Source organism: Trachemys scripta, chromosome 1, assembly GCF_013100865.1.
Source record: "Trachemys scripta elegans isolate TJP31775 chromosome 1, CAS_Tse_1.0, whole genome shotgun sequence".
NCBI classification, from domain to species: Eukaryota; Metazoa; Chordata; order Testudines; family Emydidae; genus Trachemys; species Trachemys scripta.
This window is the reverse complement of record NC_048298.1, coordinates 158,572,388-158,586,902: the sequence shown is the minus strand read 5'-3', so window position 1 is coordinate 158,586,902 and position 14,515 is coordinate 158,572,388. Positions and strand designations below refer to the sequence as shown.

Below are 14,515 nucleotides of genomic sequence, written 5' to 3'. Positions count from 1 at the left end.
CACTTGCAGGCCTTTGCATTTCAAGCAGTGTCTCCAGAGACAAGTGCAAGTTGTCCATATACCCAAATCTCGGACTATTCAAAAGCAATTGCATTCTGCTCTCAGCCTCTCTCTGGGTGCGTTTTTCACCATCCACTTCACCACTGTTGTAAGAGGACACAACTCTGCTAGTTTCAGAGGAGTTGCACTAATTTATGCAATTGGGATATTTTGACCTAAAGATTCATTCTGATATATTTTTATTGGAAAAAATATAATCTTATGTTTGTTTCATCAAATCTTTTTTTCAAGAAGGAAAAATATTTTGGCTGCTTAGTGTTGTTTGCGTGGAGGAGGATATTTCTCTTTCCTTGCCAGGAAGATTTTTTTTTTTTCCTGGGAAAAAGTCAACTTCCCAATTCTACAGCTTGCCCATCAAATCTTTTCAGAAACTACATCTTCTCTTCTATTAGTTTATAAATTCATTTATATTAATTAACTATACACTTTTGCACTGATTCAGATGTTGTTAGAATTAGCTACATTACAAACTGGGACTGGGCTCTTACATTTTATAGCAACATAAGGAATGCATGCCTTTCTGTAATTTAAAATATTCAGGAGCTAATAAAAATGACTACATATAAGGTATGGGTTGAGAGGAGCAAGTGTGTATGGGGGCGGGGGGGGGAGGGATGGAAACAATGAGACCTTGAAACCAGGCAGCTTGACCAAGTATTAGGCCTGGGAAATTAGGCGAGGCAGTGGGGTTGCGCACAGCTGTTCAGTGGGGAGGCCTGGTCTCCCAGTTCTGGAGCCTACCTCTTCTCCTGCCAACCACTGCCCCTCCTGCACACGTGAAAAGGGGAGAAAAGCAAGGTTAAATAGGATCTGTGCTCTGACAAACTCTGTGCTCTGCCTTAGTTTAAGGTTTCAGAGTAGCAGCCGTGTTAGTCTGTATCCTCAAAAAGAACAGGAGTACTTGTTGCACTTTAGAGACTAACAAATTTATTTGAGCATAAGCTTTCATGGGCTACAGCCCACTTCATTAGATGCATAGAATGGAACATATAGTAAGAAGATATATATACATACATACAGAGAACATGAAAAGGTGGAAGTTGCCATACCAATTCTAAGACCTGGTCTACACTATGAGTTTAGGTTGAATTTAGCAGTGTTAGATCGATTTAACCCTGCACCCGTACACACAACAAAGCCATTTTTGTCGACTTAAAGGGCTCTTAAAATCGATTTCTGTACTCCTCCCTGACGAGGGGATTAGCGCTGAAATCAACCCTGCTGGGTCGAATTTGGGGTAGTGTGGACGCAATTTGACGGTATTTGCCTCTGGGAGCTATCCCAAAGTGCTCCATTGTGACCCCTCTGGACAGCACTCTCAACTTAGATGCACTGGCCAGGTAGACAGGAAAAGCCCCGCAAACTTTTGAATTTCATTTCCTGTTTGGCCAGCGTGGCGAGCTGATCAGCACAGATGACCATGGAGTCCCAGAATTGCAAAAGAGCTCCAGCATGGACCGACTGGGAGGTACTACATCTGATCGCTGTATGGGGAAATGAATCTGTGCTATCCAAACTCCATTCCAAAAGACAAAATGCCAGAATATTTGAAAAAATCTCCAAGGGCATGAAGGACAGAGGTTATAACAGGGACCCGCAGCAGTGCCGCGTGAAGCCTACCAAAGAACCAGAGAGGCAAACGGCCGCTCCGGGTCAGAGCCCCAGACATGCCGCTTCTATGATGAGCTGCATGCCATTCTAGGGGGTACCTCTACAACTACCCCACCCCTGTGCTTCCCTCTTCTCCCACCCCTCCCAAGCTACGTTGGCAGTTATCCCCCCATTTGTGTGACGAATTAATAAAGAGGCATGAATTTGAAACAACAATGACTTTATTGCCTCTGCAAGCGGAGATCAAAAGGGGGAGGGAAGGGCGGTTGGCTTACAGGGAAGTAGAATGAACCAAGGGGGCGGGTTTTCATCAAGGAGAAACAAGTAAAACTTTCACACCGTAGCCTGGCCAGTCATGAAACTGGTTTTCAAAGCTTCTCTGATGTACAGCGCGCCCAGCTGTGTTCTTCTAACCGCCCTGGTGTCTGGCTGTGCATAATCAGGGGCCAGGCGATTTGCCTCAACCTCCCTCCCCACCATAAACATCTCCCCCTTACTCTCACAGATATTCTGGAGCACTCAGCAAGCAGTAATAATGATGGGAATATTGGTTTTGCTGAGGTTTAACCGAGTGAGTTAGCCAGCGAGCTTTTAAATGTCCAAAGGCACATTCTACCACCATTATGCACTTGCTCAGTCTATAGTTGAACTGCTCCTTACTACTGTCCAGGCTTCATGAGCCATGAGAGCAAGGGGTAGGCGTGACCGCACGGTGCTGCCGACTGGGAGAGCAGCCCGAGGCAGAAGCCTCCAGCTGGCATGATATTTCAGGCAGGACTGAATCTGCATTAGACAAAACTTAAAGAAGAGAATGATCTGGAGTCATTCCCATTTTTGTCCAGGCACCCCCGACCGACCTCACCGAGGCCAGCCAGGAGCACCTATGTCTGCCCAGGCGCCCCCGACCAACCTAATCGAGGTTGGCCAGGAGCACCCACGGGACGACAACAATGGCTAGCAGTTGTATTGTACCGTCTGCCATCCACAAGGCAAGGCAAGGGGATGCTGCTGTGTAGCACTGCAGTACTGTGTCTGCCAGCAGCACCCAGGAGACATACGGTGACAGTGAGCTGAGCGGGCTCCATGCTTGCTGTGGTATGTCGTCTGCATGGGTAACCCAGGAAAAAAGGCAAGAAACAATTTTTTGCCGTTGCTTTCACGGAGGGAGAGGGAAAGGGAGGGGGGCCTGACAACATGTACCCAAAACCACCCATGACAATGTTTTTGCCCCATCAGGCATTGGGAGCTCAATCCAGAATTCCAATGGGCGGCGGAGACTGCGGGAACTGTGGGATAGCTACCACAGTGCAACACTCCAAAATTGACGCTAGCCTCGGTACTTTGGACGCACACCGCCGACTTAATGCGCTTAGTGGGGACACACACAATCAACTATCAAATCGATTTCTAAAAAAATTGACTTCTGTTAAATTGACCTAATTTTGTAGTGTAGACATACCCTAAGAGGCTAATTAATTAAGATGAGCTATTATCAGCAGGAGAAAAAAAAAACTTTTGTAGTGATAATCAAGATGACCCATTTCGGACAGTTGACAAGAAGGTGTGAGGATACTTAACATGGGGAAATAGATTAAATAGGTGTAATGACCCAGCCACTCCCAGTCTCTATTCAAGCCCAAGTTAATGGTATCTAGTTTGCAAATGAATTCCAGTTCAGCAGTTTCTCATTGGAGTGTTTTTGAAGCTTTTCTGTTGCAAAATTGCCACCTTTAAGTCTGTTACTGTGTGACCAGAGAGGTTGAAGTGTTTTCCTACTGGTTTTTGAATCAAAATTCCTGATGTCAGATTTGAGTCCATTTATTCTTTTGTGTAGAGACTGTCCGGTTTGGCCAATGTACATGGCAGAGGGGCATTGCTGGCACATATCACATTGGTAGATGTGCAGATGAATGAGCCCCTGATGGCGTGGCTGATGTGATTAGGTCCTATGATGGTGTCACTTGAATAGATATGTGGACAGAGTTGGCATCGGGCTTTGTTGCAAGGATAGGTTCCTGGGTTAGTGTTTTTGTTTTGTGGTGTGTGGTTGCTGGTGAGTATTTGCTTCAGGTTGGGGGGCTGTCGGTAAGTGAGGACTGGTCTGTCTCCCAAGATCTGTGAGAGTGAGAGATTGTCTTTCAGGATAGGTTGTAGATCTCTGATGATGCGCAGGAGAGGTTTCAGTTGGGGGCTGAAGGTAATGGCTAGTGGCGTTCTGTTATTTTCTTTGTTGGGCCTGTCCTGTAGTAGGTGACTTCTGGGTCCTCTTCTGGCTCTGTCAATCTGTTTTTTCACTTCAGCAGGTGGGTATTATAGTTTTAAGAATACTTGATAGAGATCTTGTAGGTGTTTGTCTGTGTCTGAGGGATTGGAGCAAATGCGGTTGTATTTTAGAGCTTGGCTGTAGACAATGGATCGTGTGGTGTGTCCTGGATGGATGCTGGAGGCACGTGGTAAGTATAGCGGTGTCATAACTATAAAGGGAAGGGTAACAGCCCTCCTGTATACAATACTATAAAATCCCTCCTGGCCAGAGACATCAAAATCCTTTTACCTGTAAAGGGTTAAGAAGCTCAGGTAACCTGGCTGACACCTGACCCAAAGGACCAATAAGGGGACAAGATACTTTCAAAACTTGGTGGGGGGAAGGCTTTTGTTTGTGCTCTTTGTTTTGGGGGTTGTTTGCTCTTGGAACTAAGAGGGACCGGACATCAATCCATGCTCTCCAAATCTTTCTGAACAAGTCTCTCATATTTCAAACTTGTAAGTAACAGCCAGGCAAGGTGTGTTAGGTTTATCTTTGTTTTCTCAACTTGTAAATGTTCCTTTTTGCTATAGGGTTTACCTCTGTTTGCTGTAACTTTGAACTTAAGGCTAGAGGGGGTTCCTCTGGGCTCTTTGAATCTGATTACCCTGTAAAGTTATTTTCCATCCTGATTTTACAGAGATGATTTTTAACCTCTTTCTTTCTTTAATTAAAAGCCTTCTTTTTAAGAACCTGATTGATTTGTCCTTGTTTTAAGATCCAAGGGGATTGGATCTGGACTCACTAGGAATTGGTGGGGGAAAGGAGGGGGAATGGTTAATTTCTCCTTGTTTTAAGATCCAAGGGTCTGGATCGGTGTTCACCAGGAAATTGGTGGAGAAGTCTCTCAAGACTACCCAGGGAAGGGAGTTAATATTTGGGAGTGGTGGCAGCAAAACCAGATCTAAGCTGGTAATTCAGTTTAGAGGTTTTCATGCAGGTCTCCACCTCTGTACCCTAAAGTTCAGAATGGGGAAGGAACCTTGACAAGCGGTCATTAGGTTTCTGGTATAGGGTGGTGTTTATGTGACCATCGCTTATTAGCACAGTAGTGTCCAGGAAATTGACCGCTTGTGTGGATTGGTCCAGGCTGAAGTTGATGGTAATATGGAAATTGCTGAAATCATGGTGGAATTCCTCAAGGACTTCTTTTCCATGGGTCCAGATGATGAAGATGTCATCAATGTAGCGAAAGCAGAGTAGGAATGTTAAGGGGCGAGAGCTAAGGAAGCGTTGTTCTAAGTCAGCCATAAAAATGTTGGCATTCTGTGGGGCCATGCAGATACCCATAGCAGTGCTGCTGACTTGAACGTATATATTGTCCCCAAATGTGAAATAGTGAGGACAAAGTCACAAAGTTCAGCCACCAGGTTTGCCGTGACATTATTGGGGATACTGTTCCTGATAGCTTGTAGTCCATCTTTGTGTGGAATGTTGGTGTACAGGGCTTCTACATCCATAGTGGCCAGGATGGTGTTTTCTGGAAGTTCACTGATGGACTGTAGCATCCTCAAGAAGTCAGTGGTGTCTCGAAGATAGCTGGGAGTGCTGGTGAGGAGAGAATCCACATAGCCAGACAATCCTACTGTTAGGGTGCCAATGCCCGAGATGATGGGGCATCCAGGATTTCCAGGTTTATGGATCTTGGGTAGCAAATAGAATACCCCTGGTTGGGGCTCTAGGCATGTGTCTGTACAGATCTGTTCCTGTGCTTTTTCAGGGAGTTTCTGGAGCAGATGGTGTAGTTTCTTTTGGTAATCCTCACTGGGATCAGAGGATAATGGCCTGTAGAATGTGGAGTTGGGGAGCTGCCTAGCAGCCTCTTGTGTCATATGCCAACTTATTCATGATGATGACAGCACCTCCTTTGTCAGCCTTTTTGATTATGATGTAAGAGTTGTTCCTGAGGCTTTTGATGGCATTATGTTCAGCACGGCTGAGGTCATGGGGCAAGTGATGCTGCTTTTCTACAATTTCAGCCCGTGCACATCGATGGAAGCAATCTATGTAGAAGTCCAGTCTGTTGTTTCAACCTTCAGGATGAGTCCAAGCAGAATCCTTCTTTTTGTAGTGCTGGTAGGAAGGATTCTGTGGGTTAGTATGTTGTTCAGAGGGGTGTTGGAAATATTATTTGAGTCGGAGACGTCGAAAGTAGTTTAAATCCTCTCTGATGAGCCATGGGATTCACCAGAGCACCGCTCCTCTCTGGCCCTCCTTCTCCACATCACAATCTCCCTAACCTCTTGTCTGCCACACCCAGCATCACGTCCGCCCTCCATTCCCTGTAACACCCAGAAGTGGTAAAGTTTCTGTGTTACCCAAGGAAGAAGGGAATGTTCGGTCTCGCCCTGGTCTGGAGTGGGAGTGTAACGTGAGCAGAGCAGCCAGAAACTTGGCAGTTCTCCTGGCTTTTCTTTGCAGATTTAAATTAGATTATGACTAACAATGGAATAACTCCTGTGTTTAATCTGAAAAATGTCCTGTTTGTGACGTTATGATAACACCAGGGCATGAGAAGTTTGTGGTGACTACGGGTCTTTAGCCAGAGAGATTCCAAGAAAGTGAGATTTTCAATAAAAGTTTTACAAAAGCAGCATTTAAAAATGTTTCCCCTGGCAAAGTCTGTCCATGTTTTACTGGCAGAGGGGGAGAAGAAAAATTGAATTTTCCTTTGAAGTATTATTGTGTTTATTTGGGAGATTAAATTAATTGATTAGAGTGTGAAGCAGAGGGAATTTAACCTTAGGAGGGAATGCCCATAGCCACCACAACATAGCACTTGCCTGCACTTATCAAACAGAAATAGATTTTGCTTGTGAATTCTTTGCACGAGAGATAATGTACAAAACCTGAACAGAACAATGGACGCCAGAATCATCTCTCACCAAGACTCCCTCTTGTCCATCTTGTTGCAAAGGGCTGGGATTTAGAGAATGATACAGTTTAAATTGGGTAGGGGAGTTTCTTTGCTTTTCATTCTTTATGGGACCATAACAAGATTGTGTGTGTTCTGCATCAGTGAAAAGACTATATTAGGGAATCTGATCAGTAGTTAAAATCCAACTGGTTTCATTTTTGAAAACTTTCTCCTCAGTGAAGTACTCATCCAGATGGTTGTGATTTATGCAGCCAATGTACCAGCAGCAATTATAGAATCACTCAAAGTAAATATTATGGAGTCTTGGTTCCAGGAAAGTTCTTCATGATGATAAGTCAAAATATCAGTGCAAAACAAGCCTCTGAATATTCAGCATGTGTGTTTGGTTTGAAAGCATGGAAAAGTTTGGAAGTGCATTAACAAATTAATGGGTTTTAAGGCCAGAAACATAATTATCATCAACTAGTCTGACCTCTTCTACAACCAAGTCCTAAGAATTTCTCCCCATGATTCCGAGAGCTCAGTGTGATGCTCCCTCCATGCACAGCTCTCTCCCTTAAAAGGTTCTACCTCTCCCTTCCCCACCCTCCCTGCCTCTTCTGTGCTATTTGCTTACCTGGACTAGAGTTAATTAAGGCCTGTTGACCTGCTACCAATCCCTTGTCAGGTTATCACATGCATGAGGTAACTGGGATGGTCCATTTCTCTCTGTATCAGCTTTAGGGAGCAGCCTTGTAGGCCAGCTCCTCCTTAATCCACCTACAAAGACACTCAGTAACTCTTCCATCCTATCCTACTGCTGTCTCTTTAAAATGCAAAAAAGCACTGTGATCAGGTGAGATCCCTTCTTCTGATGGGGTCTGTGAGTGGGGTCATTGTTTACAAATGGGTGAAAAAGTCAGCTGTTTCCTTCCTGAAAATCCTCCCTGAGGAGACTTTGATTGGACTCCTGTGTGAAACCCTGTAAAGCCAATAGAGACGGGAAGGGTACCTGATCTGCGCAGTCATAACTCTGAAAGTGAGATTAGACATTATGCTTTGCTGTGACTTTAACCTAACTGCTAATCTGGAGTTAACTGAAATGATATGCAGTAGTGTATTATCCTCTCCAAAAGAATCTCAGACAAATAGCTTCCAAAATTATAAGAAACTGAAGCAACCTCTAATAAACTTGGAAATAACACTAGCAAATGTACCTGTCTCATATGGTACTACCACATACACCTCAGCAGGCAAAATTTCTCCTGTGCAACTGCCATTTTACAAGTGCTTAATACCACCTGTATGGAATCCACACAATCAATCAGCTATTGGTTTCCACTTGAAAGAGTGACTCACCGCTTTGCTTTTTCCTGCGTCTTCTGCAGCACACCACAGTCAGAACCAACCCAACGAACACTACGAGTAGGGTCACTGAGGTCAGCAACCAAGGAACTGAAAACCACCTGCCTGTGGGAAATAAAATCAAACAAAGGAACTTCAGATACATGAGGCCTGGTCTACACTATGAGTTTAGGTCGAATTTAGCAGCGTTAAATCGAATGAAGCCTGGACACATCCACATGACGAAGCCTTTTTTTCTACTTAAAGGGCCTTTTAAACCGGTTTCTTTACTCCACCTCCGACGAGGGGATTAGCACTGAAACCGGCCTTTCTGGGTTGGATTTGGGGTAGTGTGGATGGAATTTGACGGTATTGGCCTCCAGGAGCTATCCCAGAGTGCTTCATTGTGACCGCTCTGGACAGCACTCTCAACTCAGATGCACTGACCAGGTAGACAGGAAAAGCCCTGCGAACTTTTGAATTTAATTTCCTGTTTGCCCAGCGTGGAGAGCATCTGTGACCAGGCAGAGCTCATCAGCACAGGTAACCATGATGGAGTCCCAGGATCGCAAAAGAGCTCCAGCATGGACCGAACGGGAGGTACGGGATCTGCTTGCCATACGGGGAGATGAATCAGTGCTAGCTGAACTCTGTAGCAGTAAACAAAATGGCAAAATATTAGAAAAAGTCTCAAAGGCCATGAAGGACAGGGGCCATAACAGGGACGCACAGCAGTGCCGCATGAAAATTAAGGAGCTAAGGCAAGCCTACCACAAAGCCAGAGAGGCAAACGGAAGGTCCGGGGCAGAGCCGCAGACAGGCCACTTCTACATGGAGCTGCATGCCATGCTAGGGGGCAGGGCCGGCTTTAGGAAGTGCAGGGCCCGATTCGAACAGTTTCGACGGGGCCCCGACAGGGATGACTAAAAAAAAAAAAAAAAAAAAAAACAAGTGGGGCTTGTACTCCCCGGGCCATGATCCTAGTCTTTGGTGGCGGGTCCTTCACTCGCTCCGGGTCTTCGGCGGCACTGAAAGACCCACCGCCAAAGTGCCGCCAAAGACCCGGAGCGCCGCCGGGTGAGTAAAGATTAAAAAGGCGCCTCTAGCCAGGGAAGGGATTCTCTGCCACTTTCCCCCCACTCTGGGCAGCCCTGCCACTGGGCATGGGGCCCTATTAGGTGCGGGGCCCAATTCGGGGGAATTGGTGGAATTGGCCTAAAGCCTACCCTGCTAGGGGGTGCAGCCACCACTACCCCAACCCTGTGCTTTGACTCCATCAATGGAGAATCACGCAACAGTGAAGCGGGTTCGGGGTACGAGGAAGATGATGAAGACGACAATGAAGATAGCTCACAGCAAGGAAGCGGAGAAACCAGTTTCCCCAACAGCCAGGATATGTTTATCACCCTGGACCTGGAACCAGTAACCCCCGAACTCACCCAAGGCGTGCTCCCAGACCCTGAGGGCTCACAAGGGACCTCTGTTGAGTGTACCTTTGTAAATATTACACATGGTTTAAAAGCAAGCATGTTTAATGATTAATTTGTCCGGGCAATTGCGGCGAGTACAGCTATTGGAAAAGTCTGTTAACGTGTATGGGGATGGAGCGGAAATCCTCCAGGGACATCTCCAGAAAGCTCTCCTTGATGTACTCCCAAAGCCTTTGCAAAAGGTTTCTGGGGAGGGCTGCCTTATCCCGTCCGCCATGGTAGGACACTTTACCATGCCAGGCCAGTAGCACATAGTCTGGAATCATTGCATAACAAAGCATGGCAGTGTATGGTCCCGGTGTTTGCTGGCATGCAGACAACATCCATTCCTTATTTCTCTTTGTTATCCTCAGGAGAGTGATATCATTCACGGTCACCTGGTTGAAATCGGGTGATTTTATTAAGGGGACATTCAGAGGTGCCCGTTTCTGCTTGGCTGAACAGAAATATTCCCCGCTGTTAGCCACGCGGTGGTGGGGAGGGGTGAAGTGATCATCCCAGAGAATTGGGTGTGTGGGGGGGGAAGGGGGTTAGTTGGGTTTGTGCTGCATGTTAACCCGGAAACTGCAGCCCCTCCTTTTACATTGCAAACCCATTTTAAATGGCCAACCCAACGGGTGCTTGGTATGGGAAATGAGGGCGCTGCTGTTTGAAACCATTCCCACATGTTACGAAGGTTAAAAAATCCAAAAGACTGTGGCTTACCATGGCTGCCTGCAAGCCGAATTCTGTTGCCTGGCACTGCGTGAGTGATCTCTCACACCAAACCGGCAGGCCCTCAATATAAGAGGAAAAACGCGACCTTGTAACAAAAGCACATGTGCTGTGTAATGTGAACAGCAAAATTTAACGTGAAAGAGTGTACCCGTTGTTCTCTAAAATGTGTCTTTTTTAACCACCTCTCCCTTCTCCTCCACCAGCTGCAAATGTTTCTCCTTCGCAGAGGCTAGTGAAGATTAGAAGGAGAAAACGGCAGACTCGGGATGATATGTTCTCGGAGCGCCAGATGTCCTCCCACGCTGACAGAGCACAGCAGAATGCATGGAGGCAGTCAATGTCAGAGTGCAGAAAAGCACAATATGAAAGAGGAGAGGTGGCGGGCTGAATCACGGGCTGAAGAGAGCAAGTGGCGGGCTGAAGAGGATACGTGGCATCAGCTTGCTGACAGAAGGCAAGAGTCAATGCTCCGGCTGCTGGAGCATCAAACTGATATGCTCCAGTGTATGGTTGAGCTGCAGGAAAGGCAGCAGAAGCAGAGACCGCCTCTACAGCCCCTGTGTAACCAACAGCCCTCCTCCCCAAGTTCTATAGCCTCTTCACCCAGATGCCCAAGAACTCAGTGGGGGGAGGGCCTCCGGCCACCCAGCCACTCCACCCCAGATGATTGCCCAAGCATCAGAAGGCTGGCCTCCAATAAGAGTTAAAGTTTTAAACTGCAGTGTGTCCTTGTCCTTCCCTCCTCCCCCACCCCTCCCGGCTACCTTGGCAGTTATCCCCCTAGTTGTGTGATGAATTAATAAAGAATGCATGAATGTGAAGTAACGATGACTTTATTGCCTCTGCAAGCGGTGCTCGAAGGGGGGAGGGTAGGGTGGTTAGCTTACAGGGAAGTAGAGTGAACCGGGGGGCAGGGGGGACGGGTTCATCAAGGAGAAACTAGTAGAACTTTCACACCGTAGCCTGGCCAGTCACAAAACTGGTTTTCAAAGCTTCTCTGATGTGCACCGCGCCCTGCTGTACTCTTCTAACTGCCCTGGTCTCTGGCTGCGTGTAATCAGCAGCCAGGCGATTTGCCTCAGCCTCCCACCTCGCCATAAAGGTCTCCCCCTTACTTTCACAGAGATTGTGGAGCACAAAGCAAGCAGAAATAACAATGGGGAGATTGGTTTGGCTGAGGTCTGAGCGAGTCAGTAACGATCGCCAGCGACCTTTTAAACGGCCAAATGCACATTCTACCACCATTCTGCACTTGCTCACCCTGTAGTTGAACAGCTCCTGACTCCTGTCCAGGCTGCCTGTGTATGGCTTCATGAGCCATGGCATTAAGGGGTAGGCTGGGTCCCCAAGGATAACTATAGGCATTTCAACATCCCCAACAGTTATTTTCTGATCCAGGAAGAAAGTCCCTTCCTCCAGCTTTTGAAACAGACCAGAGTTCCTGAAGACGCGAGCATCATGTACCTTTCCCGGCCATCCCACGTTGATGTTAGTGAAACGTCCCTTGTGATCCACCAGGGCTTGCAGCAGCATTGAAAAGTACCCTTTTCGGTTTATGTACTCGGTGGCTTGGTGCTCCGGTGAGAAGATAGGGATATGGGTTCCGTCTATCGCCCCACCACAGTTAGGGAATCCCATTGCAGCAAAGCCATCCACTATGACCTGCACGTTTCCCAGAGTCACTACCCTTGATATCAGCAGGTTTTTGATTGCGTTGGCTACTTGGATCACAGCAGCCCCCACAGTAGATTTGCCCACTCCAAATTGATTCCCGACTGACCGGTAGCTGTCTGGCATTGCAAGCTTCCACAGGGCTATCGCCACTCGCTTCTCAACTGTGAGGGCTGCTCTCATCCTGGTATTCTGGTGCTTCAGGGCAGGGGAAAGCAAGTCATAAAGTTCCATGAAAGTGCCCTTACACATGCTAAAGTTTCGCAGCCACTGGGAATCGTCCCACACCCACAACACGATATGGTCCCACCAGTCTGTGCTTGTTTCCTGGGCCCAGAATCGGCATTCCATGGCATGAATCTGCCCCAGTAACACCATGATTTGCACATTGCTGGGGCCCGTACTTCGGGAGAGGTCTATGTCCATGTCAATTTCTTCATCACTCTCGTCACCGTGCTGCAATCGCCTCCTCGCCTGTTTTTGCTTTGGCATGTTCTGGCTCTGCAAATACTCCAGGACAATGCGCGTGGTGTTCATAGTGCTCATAATTGCCACGGTGATCTGAGCGGGCTCCATGATCTTAGTGCTATGGCGACTGGGCTGAAAAAAGGCACAAAACTATTGTCTGACGGAGGGAGGGAGGGGCGAGTGGTGACATGGCTTACAGGGAATTAAAATCAGCAAAGGTGGCTGTGCATCAGGGAGAAACACAAACAACTGTCACACAGAATGCTCCCCCCAAAGATTGAACTCAAAACCCTGGGTTTAGCAGGCCGTTGATTTCACGGAGGGAGCGGGAAGCAAATTAATACAGAACAAATCTGGTCCATCTATCTTTTACATCTTAAGCTGGCAGCAGACAGTGCAGCATGACTGATAGCCATCGACATCTTCTGGGTGCTTGGCAGAAAATGGTGCATTACGACTGCTAGCCATCATCGTCAAGATGGTGCAATAGGACTGCCGGCAAGACTGAGTCTCCAGGAGACAGAACATGTCAGCCCAGGCGCCTCTGACCGAACTCACTGAGGAGTATGACGATGATGGATACCAGTCGTAATACAGTATCTGCTGCCAAAAGGCAAGGAGCTGCTGCTGTGTAGCAATGCAATACCATGTCTGCTGGCACCCAGATGACATATGGTGATGGTGAGCTGAGCTGAGTGGGCTCCATGCTTGCCGTGGTACGTCGTCTGTACAGGTAACCCAGGTAAAAAGGCACAAATCGATTGTCTGCCGTTGCTCTGATAGAGGGGGAGGGGCCTGATGACATGTACCCAGAACCCCCCACGACACTGTTTTTGCATCATCAGGCATTGGGATCTCAACCCAGAATTCCAGCAGGCGGCGGAGACTGCAGGAACTGTGGGATAGCTACCCACAGTGCAACTCTCCGGAAGTCGACGCTAGCCTCGGTACTGTGGACGCGGTCCGCCGACTTAATGCACTTAGAGCATTTTATGTGGGGACACACACAATCGACTGTATAAAAACGATTTCTATAAAACCTGCTTCTATAAATTCGACCTAATTTCGTAGTGTAGACATAACCTGAGAAAGTGTAGAGGGCGTAATAGGGAACCGGGCGATGGTGAGCTCTTTCCAATTTCTATTTAGGTCATCACTAGAGTTCTTCAGAGCAGAAATTGGCTGAGTAAATTTATCTTTGACAACACACTTGTCAAAATACCTGTGGTGCCCATCTTCACCACTTATTTCCCCCCTATTCTGTTTCCACATCCTCTGGGAAATCAGAAAACATTTCGTCAAGCTAACAAGGTGTAACCAGAATCATTCTCAGCAAAGAAAACTTACTGTCTCTCCATCTCTGTCATGATGATTGGTAGATAAATAAGCAGGGCCTTGTGTATTCAGAAGCCACAATATTTTTTGAAGAATCCTACCCAACAAGTCCCCCTTACTGCAAACTGTATTCCAGATTCCAAGTTTTCATTTATAAAAGAAACATGCATTTCTTATTTAAAATTTCTATTGTAGTTGCAAAGATTAAATTAACCTTCAAAATATGAATTGAGTGCATGTAATGATGCTTGCAAGCAGGCTTAAACAATAGTTCAAAGACATGTAAACTGCTTTCCTTCATCTCAAGGTGGAATTAGCACCAGAACCCCAATGACGACAATTTAAGGGCTTGATCCAATTCTCATCTAAGTTAATGGAAAGACTCTCACTGACTTAAATGAGAATTGGATCAAGCCAAAAATGTCCGTAGTGTCAATAAGAGCTGGTTGAATTTTTTCATCGGAAATTGTTTTTCTTTGAAAAATTGCAGGTTTGTCCAAATTGACACATTTTACAAAAACAGTTCGATTTCAAGAACCTTTTTGATTTTTCAACAAAAACAATTAAAAAACCAAACTAACATTGTTTTCTTTTCAAAACTGAAATTTTCACCACTTTTCAAAAACAGAAACCAATGGTTCAATTCCAGATGAAATT

General features: G+C 46.5%; 1 protein-coding gene across 2 annotated transcripts in view; it reads right to left on the bottom strand.

Annotated features, from left to right (window-relative positions):
- The window catches only part of LOC117888079 (OX-2 membrane glycoprotein-like), a 59,164-nt gene that overhangs the window by 14,209 nt on the left and 30,440 nt on the right, over window positions 1-14,515 (bottom strand). For both annotated transcript variants that reach the window (XM_034791157.1, XM_034791167.1), the window contains one exon: window positions 8,193-8,303. In XM_034791157.1, coding sequence (XP_034647048.1) covers window positions 8,193-8,303 — 111 coding nt within the window. The remainder of the gene's footprint in view (window positions 1-8,192; window positions 8,304-14,515) is intronic.